Source organism: Oryzias latipes, chromosome 20 (genome assembly GCF_002234675.1).
Source record: "Oryzias latipes chromosome 20, ASM223467v1".
In the NCBI taxonomy this organism is placed as follows: Eukaryota; Metazoa; Chordata; class Actinopteri; order Beloniformes; family Adrianichthyidae; genus Oryzias; species Oryzias latipes.
The window spans coordinates 4818001-4838472 of NC_019878.2; the positions used below are offsets into that span (position 1 = coordinate 4818001).

Consider the following 20472-nt stretch of genomic DNA (forward strand, 5'->3'; position numbering starts at 1 on the left):
AATCTGTTTGCTCAGGTGTTGGACAGAAAAAGTTGAGAGGAAAAAATATACATATAATTTGTACAACAGAAACAGAAGAGGGCCCAAAACAGGGCCCATAGGAATACCACTCAGTAAGTGAGTGTGCTGAAATTTCGACCAGATAAGTAAGATGAAAACCAGTGGAGAACTGACCCTGTGTTCCTTTTCTGTTGGTTCAAGTGATCTTCTAAAAAACCTAATCTAGTTTCTATTGAGGTTTTTTTTCTCCAACATGGTGACTGAGTTTGTGATGTCAATATAATTATTTAATTTTCAAAACAGTTTAACATGAGAAAAATCATGTGAGGTCATAGCATTTAATTGAACTTAGCAATTAAACAACATATCTATTTATTTAATGAAAAAGTATTGTTGTCAGCTTTACTAGCCCATAAGTATTCGGTATTTGGTTGATACTATAGTATGCAGTATCACACACCACAACTGGGCAGCAGAAAGTAAACTTTCATTATGAAACTTATCAAGTACGCATGCGTGGTTCCAGCTGTTTTTCCATAAGCTCCGCCCCTCGCGCTGTTTGCACTGCGCATGTTTGGGATCATGGCTGCTGTTTTGGAGTCTACTTTCTACATGGGCTTCGACGTCAGCACGCAGCAGGTAAACTCTCGTCTTACCTACTCGTCAAGGTTCTATGCTCACGCGCAGAACGGAAATTAGGTAGTAGTTTCCTGTTGTAGTTTGTCAATTTTCATGCTCATGGATGGATTTCGCGTGCAGTATTCTGATCTGAACTTTGGCCGGCGTGCGTTGATATGGATGCAGAGAAAGAGTCAGGCTGCGTCCGAAAAATTTCTTTAAAACAGTCGTTTGTCCTCATCCTTTATATCTTCTTCTTGAGAATATCAAAGGAGAGGAAACAAGCAGGGACGATTTAAACAGAAATAGAGACTCCATCTTTCCTGCACAGACGCAAACGGAGGACGTGACGTCACTTTGTAGTTGCATAGAATAGACTACAAAACAGGCACTTGCAACAGAATTAATCTGCATTGTTACTTTAAAAATGTTCAGATCCGACAATGATTAGCCAGATTAGAGAAGGAAGTTCACCTTACAACAGCTTTGGATCTGTAGAGCCAGAGGCAAACTTATTGGTGTGGGGGGCTGTGACCATGAAACCACCTGTCAGGTGAGCACCTCCATCTGAACTTCTGCTTGTTTTTCTTTAAAGCTGAAGGCTGTGGTCATAGATGGAGATCTGCGCGTGGTTCATCGAAACGCCGTCCAGTTTGACTCTGAGCTGCCAGAGTTTAGGTGACGGGCTTTTACTTTGAAGGGTCTCAGCTGGGCTCTTCATTTTATATTGACTCAGAATGGGTTTTTTTCCAGGACCGAGGGAGGGGTTCACATCCATGCCGACCGTCTGATGGTCACCTCACCTGTGCTGATGTGGGTCAAGGTGAGACACATTTCCATTGGGTTCATTTATTAAGTACCAGGCAGGGGAACTTCCGAGTTGTATCAAGGTACAGATGCAAACACTCCCAAACACTGAGGGCCTGCTGCTGATTTGCTCCTTGGCTTTAGGCTTTTGACCTGCTGCTGGACAAAATGAAGAGGGCGGGCCTTGACTTTTCTCGTGTTGCAGCGCTGTCCGGCAGCGGCCAGGTGAGCTGTCGGAGCACATACTTCCTGTCTGGTTGGAAGATAAACATTCTGCCATTTGTAAGTTTAAACCTGACAGAAAACCGAGTCAGAGATTCCTGTTGGGTTTCCTGTGTAACTTCATAAGGAGGAGGAAAACATTTCTTTATTCCTTTTTTATACTTATTTGTGCAATAAAAAATAAAGATCTTCTTGTATTGATTCAATGAAGTTTGATTCACGTGAAACAGCTGGCAGTTACTCACTGGTGTCCCCCTGTGGTGAAGTCACGGGTTTCACTGGTGAGTCGTGTAACTGCATTCAGAACTCTATTTTTTTCCTGCAGCAACATGGCAGTGTGTTCTGGAAAAAGGGAGCATCTGAGACCCTGAAGCAGCTTCACCCTGACCAGAGCCTGCACCAGCTGCTGCAGGTGTGCAGAACATGGGTTTTTCTAATGTACACAAACGGCATTTGGAGCAAAACAGAAATGTTTACTAGCTCAGTTGTGGCGATTCTTTCACAGGACAGCTTCTCTGTGTGGGACAGTCCAGTCTGGATGGACTCGAGCAGTACTTTCCAGTGTCAGTACCTACAGGCTGCAGCAGGTGGCGCACTAAGACTGGCAGAGATCACTGGCTCCAGAGCTTATGAGGTTCCCCATCCAGCTGTCTGTCTGCTTGATGTTCTTTCCCCTTGTACCTGAAGATTTTCTGTGTTTGGATGCAGCGCTTCACTGGAAACCAAATTGCCAAAGTCTGTGCGAGTCAACCTAAAGCCTTTCAGAACACGGAGGTCAGAGCTGCACCGGTTCCCCCTCCCGCAGGCACAGCTGTGCACCCTGACCTGTCTTCATTTGTTTCAGAGGATCTCACTGGTCAGCAGCTTCGCTGCATCGCTCTTTCTTGGAGGTTACGCAGCCATTGACCACAGTGATGGTACTTCTATCAGCTAACACTGCCAGCCCCCCCACCCCCCTGCTCAGCTGATTAATGAACTGTTTCAGGTTCTGGAATGAATTTGTTGGACATCCAGAGTAAAAAGTGGTCTGATGTCTGTCTGAGAGCCACTGCCCCTCATCTGGACCGACTTCTGGGAGAGCCATTGCCCTCATCGACTGTATTGGTGAGACTGAATTATACTAGTCTAGCTTAAACTGGTCCATACTGCTCTAAACTACCTTAAACTGATTCATACAACTGAGTGTTATTGAGAACTGAACTGAGTGACCCCTCCCCCTGGTATTCCAAAAGGAAAGTACAGTACAGTACCGACTCCAAGATTTTTTCATATTTTTTCTGTAGTGCAAGTTATTCAAGTTATAAACTGACTAATCAGATGCCCCAATAAAAGATCATGGTCTCACTTCAAAGGTTCACATCAAAGTGACTTCTGATTGGTGAGAGTGGTTGCCATAGAAATGAAGACTGAGACCAACTCGGACTAATCGTGGCATCCGTATCACTAAAAAATGGTGACTGAATTGACTTCCTTTGGTTGGAACCTTTGGGTGACGTCACACTCACTTGCTCTAGTTCTCCTATAGTCAGTGATTCATACTGCTCTAAACTGCCTCAAACCGATGAGTTGTACTGAGCCATAGTGTGTGCCAAACCTGTTTATACGGCTCTAAACTGTCTTGAGATGGGTCATACCACTCTAAACTGCTTTAGAATAGATCATATTGCTCTAAACTGGTTTGTACCACGCTTAACTGACTTAAACAGATTCATATTGCTGATCTGCAACGGTCTAAAGTTACTGCAACAGATTTATCCAGGTTTAAACTGGTTCACACTGGTTTGTAGGAGAGGCTGACATTTCTTCAGGAATCCCACGGGTCACAAAAATCCGGCAGTATTCTCTTGGGATGGGAACAAATAAGAACGACGACAAAAAAGTAGTAAAAGTGGAGCTATTTTGTAGCTTTCTGATAATATGCCTATGCTGTAACTCAATTGAAAAATAACTTCATTACCCAAAAGGCGTCACGGTTCCCCCCTAAAATCTAGAGTGCAGCGATCATATATTGATGGCAGCAGTGGAGAGGATTACAACCCACGCCATTTCCGATGAAAGACTCTTCTGTGAAGTTCACAGAGGTGGAAGTCCTATGGACGGGATTTTTTTTTTAACTTTGGTCTGGGAGCGGGACATGACAGCAGTAAAAATCCACTCACGTGTCATCTTCTTGTTTGGTTGGTACGGGTTTAAATTAGTCTTACCTGTTCACGTTGTTGCAGGGTCCAGTCTCTCCTTACTATGTCCACCGATACGGTTTCAGGGAGAGCTGCAGGGTGGTAGCCTTTACCGGAGACAACCCAGGTAAGAAACATGACGACATTTCTGTCAAAATCTGACGACTATGATGATTGATTGACAGGCTTTAGGCATATTATGGAAACAATAATATAGTCACACTTGTATTTAGAAGACGGTATTCCTTTGACTTCTTCATGTTTCTCGATAAAGAGCTTCACCTCTGTGAGGAGCAGTGGCGGACCGTGTATTACACACCGGGCCTTCAGCTGTGCTACGTCTGAATCACTCAACCCCTCATGAACTATTACAATCCAGAAACAAGAGAGATTTTCCTGCAAAATCTTCCATGGTAGACATGACAGTCAGCTCTGTTTTTAACCGAGACAGATCAAAAAGTGCTCCTCTGTGTCGAACTGGACAAGGCTGCATGTGGGAAATGTTTCTTGTATTCCTAAAACTTCTGTCCAATCAGACGGGCTGAAAACTGCAACGTTGCCTAAGCCTTCTAGAAGGCCCTGCTCACACCACCTGAAAATCTGATTGGTTGAAGGAAATTCATGTCTGGCATTGATTTTGCATTAGAAGAGCTTCAGAGTGGATTTTGATGGCCTCTTTAGATCTGACCCTGCCTGGCAACAAAGGACAGCTGAAATGTCATTGCTTAAATGCTCCAATATGAAAATACGTCTGTCTGGAAGCAGCATAACCATCATAAACACAAGAAAAGGGAATTGATAGACAATTTGGAATGATTTAATGAGTATGCATGGACAAACTATAATTAACACATGATTCAGATATTTTTAGACCTTCAGAGAAGGCCTTGAAGGCCCTGACAGCCCACCTCCGGATGAGGAGGAGCTTCTACAGGTGTTCGTCCCTTTTGATTAGAGATGTGTGATTTCATTTGATTTCTTGAGGGAAAAACGTAGAGGTGCATGTCCCAGATATCTGAACCTGGATGGGTTAACTCCTTATTTCAATGTGACATTTTTACAGCAGAGAAGACCGGAATGGTTAGTTAAACGCGCCATGAACAATTTCTCCTGGATGTTTTGATCTTTCTTTTGTTCAGCACCTCTCTGTTCTGGGATGTTGTTGTTTGTGGGGAAAGTGCAGCAGTGATGATGAAGAGTGTTCTTCGTCTTCCTCAGCATCTCTGGCGGGGATGAGGCTCCAACAGGGGGACGTAGCTGTAAGCGTCTCTGCTCCTCGCTGTTGTGATGTCACAATGATGTCACCAGTGTGAGTCTGCAGTGAAAGTGTGTTCATCTGCAGGTGAGTCTGGGGACCAGTGACACCGTGTTCCTGTGGATCCAGGAGCCCCGACCTGCCCTTGAGGGCCACATCCTTTGCAGCCCGGTGGACATGCAGGCCTACATGGCTCTGCTGTGGTACACACATGCGCGCACACACACGTGCCTGCACATGTGCACAGGCATAGCACAAAGCTCAGGTGAGAGGGTTGATGCTGAAGGATTTCCTGACAGGTTCATTCATTCGCAGCTTTAAGAACGGATCTCTGACCCGGGAGCGGATCAGGAACGAGTGTGCTGGAGGATTATGGGAAACCTTTTCTGCTGCTCTGAAGGATACCCCCCTCGGAAATCATGGAAACATTGGTGAAGCTTAGATTCCCTCTTTCCTGCTTCGTCTTCTTCATAGCCTAACTTTTGATGGTGTGTTGGCAGGCTTTTATTTTGACACTATGGAGATCACACCTGCTGCGGTGGGCGTTTATCGCTTTGACTCGGAAGACTCTGAGGTCTGTTTGTCTTTTTGTCAGCTTATCATAGGTCTACAAGCTCATGCTTCACCTGCCTCACCTTTCCCACAGGTGTGCTCTTGGAGCCCTCAGGTGGAGGTGCGGGCTCTGGTGGAGGGTCAGTTTCTGTCCAGGAGGCTGCATGCTGAGAAGCTTGGATATTCCATCAGTAAGAACCCAAAGTGCAGCAGTTTCATGACCGAACTCTAGGCAGCGTGTCAAACAGCTGTCTCACAGAATAGGGTTGAAGAAGACACAAGATGGTTGTGAAAATACTGAGTTGAATGTCTTTGGAAGGATCTATCTGAAGCTTATTCAGGATCCTTTTAGTTCCAGGAACCAGAGTTCTGGCAACTGGAGGAGCTTCATCCAACAGGGAGATTCTGCAGGTCTGAGCGTTTGTCCATCTATAAATATGGAGTCTTCATAGTGCTGCTGTGAGTCTGAGCTTCCTGCTGTCTGATTGGTCCTCAGGTTCTGTCTGACGTCTTCAACGCCCCAGTTTACAGCATTGACCTTTCTGACTCTGCTTGCCTGGGATCTGCCTACAGAGCTCTGCATGGTACCTCGAAAGATACAAATCTGGCCTTCACATGTCGCCATGCAAGTTTCTAACACCGTTTTCAGGCTCTACGTATGAAACGCCGCCCATTAAAAGGCGGTATATAGTAAAAAAAAAAAGAAGAAGAAGCCCTTCCTGCTTGTCCAGTGTGAACACATCACATGTTCGATGTATATGAAGGATTACTGCACTCCAAAACATACAGAAATACATGCAGTGCAGCAGAATTAGTTTGTTTTTACAGTTATCAACTTGGGGGCCTTTATAGACCCTCATTACACCTCAGTTAGTCTGCAGACAGATGCTTTCTAATGTCTTTATGGTTTTGGGGTGAAAACATTGCTAATTCAAAGGCTTGAAAAACCATGAGGAGGGGGGAACATGACATCTCTGTCCTCCCATGATGCATCCTGTTTCAGGTCCTTTTCTTAGTAGAGAGCCAATGTTCTTCACCTTATCTTAGCAGGAGACACACATCCAATGCTTCAGTGTGTTTCTTATGTTTCTGTTTTGACTGATGTCCTGTAATCTGATTGGTTCATGCAGTCTGAATCCCTCCTGTGATTGGTGGCTGTGTTTTAGGCCTCTTAGCAGAGTCTGGAGTGTCCTTCCTTGATGCAGTCAAGAAAGCTCCAGAGCCACAGCTGGTGGTGAGGCCTCATCCCACAGCCAAACAGGTACACCTGCTGCTCTGCTGACCAGATCCAAGCAACTACCCCCGGCTGCAGACCGAGGCGTGGCTCGGCATTGGCGGGGCTAAACGCATTGCGCTCTGACCACTGTGTGATTCTTCTTTGTTACTGCATTACTGACTGTGGATCCGGCTGCTGCGTTGATCGATCACTTTCAAGTATAAACGAGTCTTTAGAGCCCGCTCTATTAAGCGACAAGAGGCGGCTTCTTCCTGGGAACCGTTTTTTTTTTAACTGCCCTTCACTCATATTTTTCTTTTTCTGTCCAAGCCGCTCATTATTTGTCAAGACGTGTTTGTGCTGAGTGGGGGTGAGGGGGCACGGGGAACATAAGTACCGAAACAGAGCGCCAGGTGCAACAAGAACAGAGATCAACATAAAAACGTACAAAAATGGAAAAAGAAGCAAAATCCAGAACCACTTCACTTAAATGATGATGTGAAAAGAGAATTCAGAGTCTGTAAGGAACCAATTCCACCTAGAACCGGATCCAACCAACCTGCACCTGAGAACTGATAGAATCTTCTCCTAAACAGAGCAGATCATTACTGACTGAAGAAACCAGATCAGCTTCATAAAGCTGAGACATCTTAAGTTTTTGAATGCCGACCTTTACTGTCACAAGCCTGATAACCTTTGATGTGGTGTTTAGGGAAAAAGCCTCAAACACGGGACTATGCTGAGTCACATGGCTGTCACATGACCTGCATCACCACAGCTGAAAGCAAACGTGAACTTTTTGCAGGGCTGTTTACCTAAAAAAAAAGGGCTTGGTTCGTGTGGTCAGTAATGCACCGCCATCTTAAGGACAAAGTGAGAATTGCAACAGATTAACCAACAGTATAATTCATATTCATAGACAAAACATGTTAACCCCGTTTAAATGTTTGAAACCAATTAGATTTAAAAATTGTTTCTATGAATTTATTTTTGTTCATCAATAATTTATAGTTAAATTTATATTTTTAAATGTTGTTTTCCGATTGCAGCTTTGTAAATGTGGAAGACAAGGTTTGCACCCTGGCCTCATAACGAGAAGACTCTGGTTCAAATCCCTGCCGGGTTCTTTGTGTGGATTTTACACGGTCACCCCGTGTACATTCGGGTTTTCTCCACACACTCTGACCTCATCCTTCAGTCCAAAAACAGGTTGATTGGTGGCTCTAACTTGGTCTTTAGCTGTTAGTGTGTGTGGTAGTATATGCGGCCTGTGATGGACTGACAAATTGTCCAGGATGTACTACTTTTTCACCCTAAATGTAGCTGGTATAGTGGGATAATGGATGTTCTGCTTACTGAAATCTACTGGTTTGTGGGTTGTAAGTTTGGGGTGCATTTTCAAATTACCGGTGTTTGGTGTTCCTCAGGGGACTGTTCTCCCCCCCTGTATTTGTATTTGTCTTTTTGGGGATTCTCAACAGACTTATGGTGACTTGGGTGGAAGGTTGTAACTGTGTCATTGTCACAAGTGAAATAGTCAGATTCTGAACCGGGGATAGCCGCTCTTTAGAAAGGCTTCTGAGGAGCTTTCTTGGTTCTTCTGCTCCTCAGGTTTATGATCACATGTTGAAGCGTTTCGCCCGTCTGGAGGACCAAGTCCTGAAGAAGAGCCCAGCGTCGCTAAGAACCAAGCCAGTCTGTGCGTCCACCTGTGTGAAAACACTAGTGCCTCCATGAGGAATCCAGAGAAACTGCAAACATGTGGAGGTGCTGTGAGATTTATTCCAGTTTTCACTTGAACACATCAAATGTGCTTTTTCAACCAAAACAGTGTTAATATAATAAGAGGTAACAAAGCAACGTCTTTAAAAGAGAACCGAGCATCTACGGAAGAATGATTTTAACATCTTCCTAAGTTAAAAAAAAGTATTTTAATTCATGATTTTAAAAAAGCAATTAAAAAATAAATATAACAAGCTCTTCAAAGTGAAACTGCTGATGTAGAACAGCAGAATCAATATCTGACTGTTATGTTTTTCTGATTTTCAGTGTTTCATATTTTTGTAATTTTGTATAATTTTAATAAATATGATAATGCAATGAAAACGTTTTTTTTCCAGAATTCTGGTCAATAAGTAGGGATGACTAAGCTACAGGAAGACGTGGATTTTGGTTCTAAGTGTTTGACTTTGATCAAGTTCCAAAGGCAGAATCAGTTTTTCTGTTTGGGTTTTACAGTCAGTCACTCTAAATATGAGTTCAGCTGAAAATCTTCTGTTACAGAACATTGATGTTCTAACCAGTCTATGATGACCTCCAGGGTTCTCAAACCCACATGGACTTCAGACATGATGAACCTTCAACAACAAACTGTCTCTTGCAAATAAATTGAACAAATTCCCAAACACAACTGAACAATTTTAAGGGTAAGCAGATGAAAGGGTGGGTTTGAAAATTTTAGCTCATTTGTTAAAGTGAAAAAAAATCTAGGATTTCAAAATAAAAATGCATCCGTGGCCATGACTTATTTTGTGCTAAATGGAAGTCTATTAAAGGTTTAGGTGTTTAGCGTGTATGCCTTGTACTCCAACCTCCACAACAATTTGAACAAAGAAATACTCAAAAATTCTTTAAATATGCTCTTCTGGCTTCAACCAAATGAGCTAGAAATTGTCAGTGGGCAGCAATTAGTCCAAGTTTGTCTGAGTCAATGTTTCTATGGCAACCACTCACCAATCAGGAGTGAGCTTGTTGGAAGGCCACACCACTACCAATTGAAAGTGGGTGCAAGAGAATCTATCAATCAAACTTTTCAAACATTTGACATGAGATCACATTCTTTCAGCATCAGTTTATAACTTGCAAAAAAGCAAAAAATATGGAGAAAAAAATAGGATTATTGAGAACATGTTAAAAAGAAGGTGTCAGATGTAGAATGCTTATTCTCACAAACAGACTCGTGAATTAGGAATCATTGAATTCCTCAGTCAAAGCTTGCTCAGCTGTCTAAAAACTCTTTCCTTTAGGTTAGGTTTGTGGTTAGGGGCTTTAAAATTAAGCAGCACTGTCACACGTAGATGTAGGTACAGTGCAGACTGCTCATAAGCTCTCCTTTTCCATGGCTGGTCCAGATCATCACCAAAAGAAAAAAATTGTTAATATCTGCAAACAAGTGTAACAAATTTGCTCCATCGAGAATACTTGTGAAAGATTAGTGTTGGTTTGTTCCTGTCTGAGCTGATTTGAAGCTCGCCGCTCTCCTGAGGCAAAAATCAAAGATGCAGACATGCAGAAGCTCGGAGTTGGAAGAATCTGTACATCAGTTTTTCTTCGGGTCTTAGGTGAACGCTGAGCTTTGGAGGATCTTTCAGACGGACCCATGCACCCTGTTGACTGTATGGAGAGATGGGCAACGACTGCAGCGATGCTAAAAGTAGATCAGAAGCGTTCAAGAATAAAATGTGCAGAAGAAACTCTGAAGAGAAAAGAGAAAGCACATTTATCTTGTTTTGTCTTTCTGTGGGACTCAGGCTTGATTTTTTTAGTTCCTCAGTAAATATGTTCTGCCTTTTCTGTGTCTGAATAAATGTTCATCTTAATAATAATAAGTTTATCTTTACCAGAATGCTAAGTGGCTTTTAGTCTACATTATTATAACACGAAAGCATGGCTGCTTAAGGCTTAATGGCAGCACGAGCTATAAGAGTGTCAAAGAATCCCTTTTTTCCTAACTAAAAGAAAAAAAACTCTGGCTTGGTGTTTGCAACACTGCTGGGTTTTGTTTATTGATACTTACTTTGTTTAATTTGTCATCACAAATAAGAGAATTCTAAATCCTTTTCCTTTCCTGACAGAGGTGTCTTTGTGTGTTTGGATTATAAGGTTCTATCAGGTTCCACTAATGGGGGACTAGGAAGGAAACCCCCCAGTAAAGAACTCAAGTATTTTTAAAAGATTGAAAAGGTCAGGTATAGGCTAGTTTTGGTTGGTTAGATTATTGGTGACCAAAAATAGCAACTTCGTCTTATTTCTCACCTCACAGCTAGAAGTCCCTGGTTCAAATCCTGGCTGGGTTCTTTCTTCTGAGGTTCTTCTGGTGCATGTGTGGGTTTTCTCCAGCTTCCTCCCACAGTCCAAAAACATGCTTCATACGTTAATTGGTATTGTGATTAGGGATGTCCCAATCTGATCACTTGACTGGAAATCAAGCTTGATCACGTAGTTGATGACTCCCATCAAATTCGGATGTTGTCTCCTGATCGGATATTTAATTTAGTCCTACTACGATCAGCGCTTTGTCAAAAGCACTGCAGAATATGGCAGCAGTTCAAGCAGGAGGCGCACAAAAACAGTTCCAACAAGCTGGTGAGATGTTCACATATTCAGACTTTGGGGTTGGATAACCCTTGTAATTGTACTTAGTGGTGTATGTGGTCCTGCAAGAAACTCATAACCTGGACAGAGTGTACCTCGCCTTTACCCAACAGTAGCTCCATCAACAGCTCCATGACCCCAAAAGGGATTCACTGGGTTCTGAAGATTGATGGATAAAAGCACTGATCGATAAATGTGTTCATGAAAAGTGGATAATCTATCAAATCCATGTATTGAAAACTCTCTGCCCTTTGTAGATCACTGAAACACAAAGTTATGCAATTTGGAGACCTCTTCTTTTTTCACCAAACCTCAGACGTACAGATAGATCTGTCTCCTCTCCTTAGGCTCTATAACCCCCCTTTGAAGGCAACTAAGAGACACGCCAGATATACCTGGCTCCCTTTCATCCATCCATCTTCTGAACCTGGGTCTCTGGAGTCTATTCCAGCTACTGTTTAGTGAGGGGGGGTGCACACCCCTGCACAGGTCCCCAGTCTGTTGCAGAACCACACACACACATTCACACCTAGAAACATTTAGAGTCATCAATTAATCTATCCAGTAAGTTTTTAGACTGTGAGATAAAGCCGGAAAAACACGCACATGCAGAACATCAAACTCCACAAAGAAGCAACCCACGTGGGATTTGAACCAGAAACTTTACACTTTAAGCCAAGAGTGCTAACCACTACACTACCATGAAGCCCTCCTTTTATACAGAACAGTGTTAAAAAAAGCCAGGACATTTTCAACTGTTTCTGTTGGCTGTTTAGAAGCTTGAATACATTTGAAACCTTATAACCTTCTGCTGGACATCAGTCTCAGCAATAGTTTTGAATTTATCCTTGATGTCTATGAAGATGTGTTTTAACTACACCCAAAGATGGGGAAAAAGTCTTCAAGTGATGCTTGAAATCTAAAATCAAACTGAAACTTTTGTTTTTCCTGCTACCATCCTTTGGAGAAACAAAGTTAAAGGTTTGATATTCAGCAGAATCCCACTCCGTCATCTGCTTCATCCTTGGTCTCAGTCGGAAGGCCAGCTCCTTATAGACGGTTACATAAAGCTGTTGTATAAGCTGCTCAAAGGATGTCTGACATGAATCAGGAGTGGGAGGGGTCTAAAGGAAGAGGAGGAGGAGGAGGACAGAAAAATAAGGCTGAGAGCATCATCGTGTTTCTACAGGGACCTGGGGTCTTCAGGAGCGAGAACCTGGATTGAGCAGGATGAAGACACTCAACCACGGCATCCCTACATGCCCCAATTACACACAAACTATGATTCCTAAAAAACTAGAGAAAACTACCACTCACCTTTAGTCTTACTCTACTTTTCAAATGGTGTTTGTGTCTCCGGTAAGATCCAAGGATCCAAAAGAACCAAACGAAAAGAAAAAAAGATCCAAAATTGAGGAGGTTGAGAATCAGAGCTACTATCTATTTCTGAAACAGCGTAACCAAGAAAAATAAAGAAAATTTTCATGAGGTTACCCTTTCCACTGGTGTCCCTGGCACTAACTGTATATGAGAACTGGACTGATTGACTCCTCCCCCCTCGCAATCCAAACAGGAAGTAGCTGCTGGTTCTAAGAAGCCAAAACCCCATAGACTTCTATGGAGTAATTAACGCTGTTACTCCGTCATATAATTGGTCAGAATAACTAGTCTTACTCTGATACCTTTTTTACATGTTCTTGATAATCCTCATTTTTTTGATTTATTTTTTTTTCATCCATCCATCTTCCTCCACTTATCCGGGACCGGGTCGCGGGGACAGAAGTCGAAGAAGAAATGCCCAGACTTCCCTCGCCCCAGCCACTTCCTCCAGCTCCTCTGGGGGGACCCCGAGACGTTCCCAGGCCAACCGACAGTCATAGTCTCTCCAACGTGTCCTGGGTCTTCCCCGGGGCCTCCGCCCAGTGGGACATGCCCGGAACACCTCTCCAGGGAGGCGTCCAGGAGGCATCCGGGACTCAACTGGCTCCTTTCGATGTGGAGGAGAAGCGCTTCTACTCTGAGCTCTCCACGGGTGACCGAGCTTCTCACCCTATCTCTAAGGGAGCGCCAAGCCACCCTACGGAGGAAGCTCATTTCAGCCGCTTGTATTCGGGACCTCGTTCTTTCGGCCATTCGCTCATGACCATAGGTGAGTGTTGGAACGAAGATCGACCAGTAAATTGAGAGCTTTGCTTTTTGGCTCAGCTCTCTCTTCACCACAGCGAACCAATACAGCAACCGCATAACTACGGACGCTGCTCCAAACTTCCTGTCAATCTCACACTCCAGTCTTCCCTCACTCATGAACAAGACCCCAAAGGTATTTAAACTCCTCCACCTGGGGTAGGGACACTCCACCCACCGAGAGGTGGCAAACTACCTTTCTCCGGTCGAGAACCATGGCCTCAGATTTAGCGGTGCTGACCCTCATCCCACCTGCTTCACACTCGGCCGCAAACCGCCTCAATGTACGATGGAGGTCCTGTCTCGATGAAGCCAACAGGACAACATCATCTGCAAAGAGCAGAGAGAAAATCCTGTGGTCCCCAAACCAGACCCCCTCTGGCCCCTGGCTGCGCCTAGAAATTCTTTCCTTAAAAACTACGAACAGAACCGGTGATAAAGGGCAGCCCTGCCAGAGTCCAACAGAACAGGTCTGACTTACTGCCGGCTATGCGAACCAAACTCTTACTCCGGTCATACAGAGACCAGACAGCCCTCAGTGAGCCTCCCCTGTTCTTGGCTCCCTTTTCTTCAGTCTACACCACATCTCCAAGCTCCAACATTGTTTTTAATCATTTCATTTAAACCAATAGCTTTTCCTGTCATCAAACAACATAAAAGTCATCATTTTTTCTGTTTGGAGGAGAGGAAACATCTTCAACCTCAAGGTAGAAGTTCTGATATTTACATTAACCTTCACAGATCACCATCATCTTCCATGACTCTTTCAAACTCTGAAGAGATGTAATTATTTTGACCAACTTCACTTTGCAGCAAAAACACATTGTACAGTTGTGTTGTATAACGTGAGAACAATTTGATTAAATATTAATTCTTTTTTCAGACAGTTGCCATCTGTGGGCTTATTCCTGCCATGATCTGATTTTGCAGATTCAAGATGGCTGCTGCTGCTTGTTGCTGCTTGTTGCTGCTAAATGGCCCTCTACGATCCTACTAAAATCTACAAGATCCATTGGAATTACACTGATCTAAAGCTTTTTAGTGCTGAATCTACAAACTCTGAAAATATCTGAAGGCCTGTTTAGCCTCAAGAACACCTGGACTATCAAGACAAAGCAGCTTCACCAAATCTACCTACTAACTTGGACACGTGTGAGTAATTTGGACCGTGAAAAACAACGGCAACCAAAAAATTATCAGAGGAAATGGAGGAAATTTTTAAAATCCCTATCCTTAATGAGTTCTGAGATAAGTAAAGTTGTGGCTCAGCATAAAAGTCTCATGGATCTTCCTGAGGATTTCAGGCAACTGAAAGAAATAATTATTTAAAATGACTATAAGATTGAACTCCTGGAGCAAAGGATTGATGACCTGGAACAACTAACAAAAAACAAAGATTTCATCATTACAGGATTTGAAACAAAACATTGCAGTTATGCCAAAGTAGCATCTGGAGTGGATGAAGGTGAGGACGTTCCTACAGAGGTATTAAAGTCACTGGAACAACAACTTCTGCAAATTCTAAACAACAAGAATATCACTCTGGAAAAGCCAAACATCTCCAGCTGCTACATGATTCCAAATAAAAATCCTAAAATGAAACCATCTGTTGTTGTGCAGGTAATGTCTGTAAAGTAAAAAATGGAGCTACTGAGACAATCAAAAGAATTAGAAGGCACTGGAGTTTACATGAACGAAAGTCTTAGAAAAAAGAAATCAAAATGGGCTTGACTGCTAAAGAAGCAAAACAAAAGTCAGGCAACTTGGTCAAGGAGTGGGGACGTTTACATCAGACCCAACGGAGTGGATCTACACGCTCAGTAATTCTAAGAAACATGAAAGAACTGGACCACCTCAATTGAGTGAAATAAGTAGGTATGCTGGGAACGGGTTTGGGACTGTTCAAACTAAACCTAGGAAGTATTCCTACATTAATTTGGAAACTGGACTAGATGCCTGATTACTATGACAGACAATACAATGAAAAATAAATAAGCTGCAAAGTTAACTCAAATGCAAAGGATCACTTCATAAAGTGTGCGGAAAATCCGTCTGATTCATATCCATGATCAGTCTGAAAACACTAAGCATGGCTTTGAAAATGACTTTGACCCGGACTCAAACTACTATAATGATCTTGAAATGAGTTGTAAATATCTGTTGCACTTTTTTTTACCCCGGAAGAACCAGTGATGGGATGTGTATCACCTTTTTTTTTTTAGAGTTTTTTTTTCTGTTTTTTGTTTCAATGTGTGTTTAAAGGGGAGGGGCATACATTGTTTCATTTCACTTGTTCAATATTGCTGTACTGAAATCTACAATTTTTAAGAAAAAAAAAAGAAATTAGTTGTAATTATTATACTGTAGAACAGTTTAACAACAAGTTTGTTTGAAATTAAAGATAATAATTATGATTTTCTGGGTAAAGATATGTTTAAAAACAAAGTGGTCAGAACTAATGCAATGAAGAATAGTATTTTTTTCAGGGGGTCAACATGTGAAGTTTATTATCTGACGATCTGAAGAATGCAAACTCCATATATCAGTTTAAAAAAATGTATACATTTAAAATATGTCCAAAAATACCTTCTGGACTGAGAGACTCTTGTGGTTGTGAAGTAATTTTGAGAAGTGTTTTTGTTTTTCTCCTTTATTTCAGTTTCTATCAATTTGTAGGAACCTGTGATGTTTGTAATCAGGGTCAGGGAAGTAAGCCTTGGCATCACCCAACACCTTTTTCGGTTAATTCTTTTCAATGTTTAAGTTGACGTTATCCAGTGTCATTGTTTGTGTTGATGTTTTAAGTTTGTGTATTTAACATAACCAAAATTAATCTCTCTCTCTCTCTCTCTCTCCATCTCTAAGCAGGACTACCATTCTTCCCAATAAAACCCCAGCAGATTGTCCTAAAAGCAGCAGTAAGTTTCATTTTTAGTCAGCCAAACTCAAGCAACACGTCCCACCACCGTTCAGATCTCTGCACTGGCTATCTGTGGTCCCTGCAGCATGCAGCAGAAGATCATATAGAAACTTCCCAGCTCTTTAATCCACCATGAAAGAATGAACCTCTGCAGCACAGGTGCCTCACTGATAATGATTTGAGAAAATGTTCAAGACTGACCTCCTCTTCTGCAGCTTCCTCTTCACATAAATAAACTCCACTTGTTAACATTTATTACAGCTGAGACCATTTTCTCAGAGGGCTTAATTGAAAAACTGTTGACTCTGCCACAGCTTTTGTTCGTCGTGATTCTTTTTTGTAAATCACTTTGAAAAAAATGTCTAAAAATTACTATATGTACATGTTTTTTATACTGAAAAATGTTTAATAACTCTTGAAATGGAAAAACAGAGACCAAAACACTCTTCTGCAGACAAAGAGCCTGTGCACTGTTTCAGTACGACACAGATTGTGTGTCCGTGTTCATTTGTCATGTAAGTGAGAAGTGCTGTGTGAGTGTAAATCCCTCAGCAGTTGGTAAATCATGCTCTATATCACGATTTCAGTGAGAGAGAGGAAGATTACCCTGCTAATACAGCTGTAGAAGTCATCCTCTTTATGAGAAAATATATGTCTGTGCCTGTGTGTGTGTGCCTGTGTGTGTGCGTTTGCCTGTGTGTGTACTTGTCTGGACCAACCAGAACAAATGAAAAATAAATTATAGCCAGGGATGGATTTTAATGCTTAAATCATCATTTCTGTTGAACAGCAGCGTCAGCGTGTGTATGGGGGCGTGCATGTGTGCTCGTGTGTGCTAACGTGTGTGTGTTCTTGCATGTGTGTGTTCAGGTTTTTACGTGGTGAAGAGAACCATCTGCTGAGTGCAGCTTCACCTCGATAACTTTCACTGCAGAGCTTTTTGTGTCTGCCTGCTACAATAAAAACGAGTGATTGACAGCATCAGCCAGACGTCACAGCCTACACAAATGCACATACACACGTGTGCACACCGAACTAACTATGGTCTGAAGGCAGTCGTTTTTCTTTGTCTGTAGGAAAAATGAGCCATCAGAGCAGTCAGTCAGCTACAGGTCAGAAATAAATCTGCTTCAGACTCATATGATTCATTTACGTGTTTGTGAAAAAATAGGGCGTAAGATCTGAGCAGTTGTTTTTAAAGTAGAGCAAATTTATGGATCCTCAACAAGGAGATAAAATTTAAACAATCATGCAGGACTAAATTGGATTATTTTTTTTATGTAAAGCACTTTGAGTAACACAAGTTGGAAGAACAATATCCAAATAAAGTTTGATTTGATATGACACTCAGCGTTTTGTAAATTCGCACTCCTATTATCTGTTGATCTATTTTAAAAATTAATTATGATTTTGCCCTTCTAGCCAAATTCCATAAATTTGTGTCGTTTCTAGGACATAGTTTCTGCAGAACGGCAGGAGTTCATTAGAAATTCACCTCTAAGTTGTGAACAGGACTGTTGGCATGGAACAACCCCACCCCCCTTCCCCCAGACAGCCGTTTACATGCTCTCCTGCTAGCTTACAGCCCATCACAACCCCAACCAAACATTACTGCTGCAACAAAAATGGCAAGTTGGATTTGAGCTATCCAGTCGTACAGTTTGTTTTTTAAATCAACTTTTATTTATCCCACATTGGGGAAATTGTTGTCCGCATTTTGACCCATCCCCTGGGGGGAGCGGTGAGCTGTGGGCTAGCCGTGCTCAGGGGCCACAGCTGGCTGGGGAGAACGGGGATCAATCCGCCAATCCTTCGGTTGTTGGACGACTTGCTCTGCCGCCTGAGCTAAACTGCCGCCGTCTCTTTTGATTCATATTCCAGCTCAAACGAGGACAACAAAGACATACATGGATCTATTTGTCTGCAAGTGGATGCATCCGTATGGTATATTTTCTGCGTCACTTATATGATCTTTTTCAAACTGCATTTTTTTATATATATCTGTTTCACTGTGATATGAAAAAAGAAATACACAGAAATGCATTTTTATTCTTAATTTTCTTAATCTGTGTCCTCTGTCATCAGAAAAATGCCACAAGAACATGTCAAAACACCAAAAACACTTTTTTTGAATGGGTTTTTAAGATTTTAGCCCTTGTGCTATCTTAGATGACCCCACCCTTGCATTGACGTGTTCTCCCTACCATGACAAAGGTGGATAAAGGTGGAAAGACTTCATGTAATCCATGGACACCAGTGAAGATCACAAATCATTGAAGAAAAAAGGTTCAGCGCACTGTCTAGTGGGTCTAAATGACCCAACTCTCAACGGTAAAGTACCTAGGATAGCACAAGGGTTAAACACAGTCAACACAAGACTATGGTAGCCAGATGAAGACTGACTGAACAGAGGTCAAAACAGAGCCAGGACCCCCCAAGGGAGACCCGCCCCACGCTCCAGGCAGCCACCCACCCGGCCCACGGTTGGTCCAGGAGAGAGCAAGGCAGGGGCCAGCCATACCCGCCCAGGAGGAGGACAACCAGGGGAAGAAGTGGTCCACAAGAAGTGTTGTAAACATGGCCCGACCAGGCTCGCCCACAGTTGGAAAATTTGGCATGGCCCAGCGCTCAGGGGCAAGGACCAGAACCCCCACCACAGGGACACGGACATGCTGAATGCTTTTCTTACATGACTCCATGGAACTGGTGGATAAAGAAGGCTGCACTATTGACCTTGTTGTACATCAAACCCAGCATTTGGATCTTCTGATCCAGGAATCAGTGATGGTGGTTCAAAGACATGGGAACACCGATCCTCTGTGCTGACAGTTGCCCACCGATTTCCCAGGGTATGCTTCTGGATGACCTGGTATGATCTGGGGGGGAGGTCTTTCACTATCTTCAGTGGCTCCTCAATAGTTTTTTAATCTTTACCCAGAACCCTTTGGTGACCACATCAAAATTAAAGAACCTCAACTACCAAGGAGGACATGATCCCTCAAAGCCCTTCGGCACACTGGGGTGTGGGTCCATCAACGTTGAGGGGTTGAGCCTCTTACTTGAACTTATTTCAGGACTTTGTTTTTTTTATTTGACCTTTTTTTTTTGCTTTCAGAATATCTTATAAAAAGTTTGAAAAACTTTAGTCATGAATGCCAAGAGCCAGCTGCCCTTGTCAGAACAAGTCTGCAGTGTGGGATGGAAGCTGCACATCTTCAGGTTCTTCATCCAGGCTGTGTTTGATTGTGTTTTGATGAGTGCATCAAAACATCATCACAAAATGATCGTTTGGGCGTAAATTCTCAGTTTGAGAGAAACCGCGCTGGAGCTGCAGCAACTGCTTGTTTTCCAGCTCCTGAAGATTCAATCTTCTGAGATGAATGGAAACCTAAATTGTGGCTTTCACTCTCAAGCAGCACACAAACTTTGTGTCATTCGGTCATACCTTCAAATCAAAGGCAACACTTTTCCTTTGTCGTTTAAGGCAGGTTTAGAAGACAACCTACTGGGGTCAGGTCAGTTCACCTGGCCACCACCACACCAAAACCTGTCTCCATTCACTCAATGTAAAACTGTTTCCATGCGTCATCCATAGACAATGCTTTACTTCCAGTTCCAACCAAATGAAGTGAATCAAGTCGCTATTTTTTGTGATATTCATATCGCCATGTTGGAGCCGGAAATCGTAACTAAGAAGTGATTGGTCTGAGTCGGTCCGAGTCAATATTTCTATGGTTCACACCCCTACCGCTTGAAAGTGGTCGGTTTATAACATCAATAATTTCCTCTACGGAAAAAATATCTTTAGAAAAATAGAATTTTCAAGAACATGTTAAAAAATTGTCATTCTTACAAATAGAATGACTGGGTCATTGCTGTTTACTTCTCTATAGAAGTCTATAGAGTTTTGGCTTCCATCTGGTACTTCCTGTTTGGAACACCAGGGGAGGGGGGCACTCAGTCCAGTCCTCAGGTACAGTCAGTGGTTGAAGGTTAGGAGGTTGCAATGACGAAGTAAAGAAGTGGATGATCCACAGCTTCGTTCGGTTTGTGGTAAAAGTTTCCGAAAGTCAAGTTTAGCTTGGGTTCATGATGTTAGAAACCAGGAGCACCGAAGAAGCTTCCTCTCCCTGGTTGGAGGAGGAGG

The 20472-nt window shown here is 42.7% G+C and overlaps 1 protein-coding gene across 5 annotated transcripts; it reads left to right on the forward strand.

Moving 5' to 3' along the window:
- The first annotated feature begins 528 nt into the window (after positions 1-528).
- xylb (xylulokinase) lies at positions 529-16580 on the forward strand. 5 transcript variants are annotated; one of them, XM_011488651.3, is made up of 20 exons: positions 529-639; positions 1214-1296; positions 1372-1441; positions 1570-1650; positions 1973-2059; positions 2153-2281; positions 2356-2421; positions 2492-2564; positions 2633-2751; positions 3870-3951; positions 5043-5083; positions 5167-5282; positions 5395-5510; positions 5580-5653; positions 5726-5822; positions 5984-6042; positions 6128-6215; positions 6798-6892; positions 8459-8614; positions 16274-16580. In XM_011488651.3, the coding sequence occupies exons 1-19, from the start codon at positions 571-573 to the stop codon at positions 8582-8584; spliced, it is 1671 nt and encodes a 556-aa protein (XP_011486953.1). In that variant the 5' UTR covers positions 529-570; the 3' UTR covers positions 8585-8614; positions 16274-16580. The 5 variants fall into 5 exon arrangements, 4 of the variants coding, with proteins under 4 accessions (XP_011486953.1, XP_011486951.1, XP_011486952.1 ...); XM_011488649.3 differs by lacking the exon at positions 16274-16580 and adding an exon at positions 12411-12710; XM_011488650.3 differs by lacking the exon at positions 16274-16580 and adding an exon at positions 10189-10472.
- The last annotated feature ends 3892 nt before the right edge of the window (positions 16581-20472 follow it).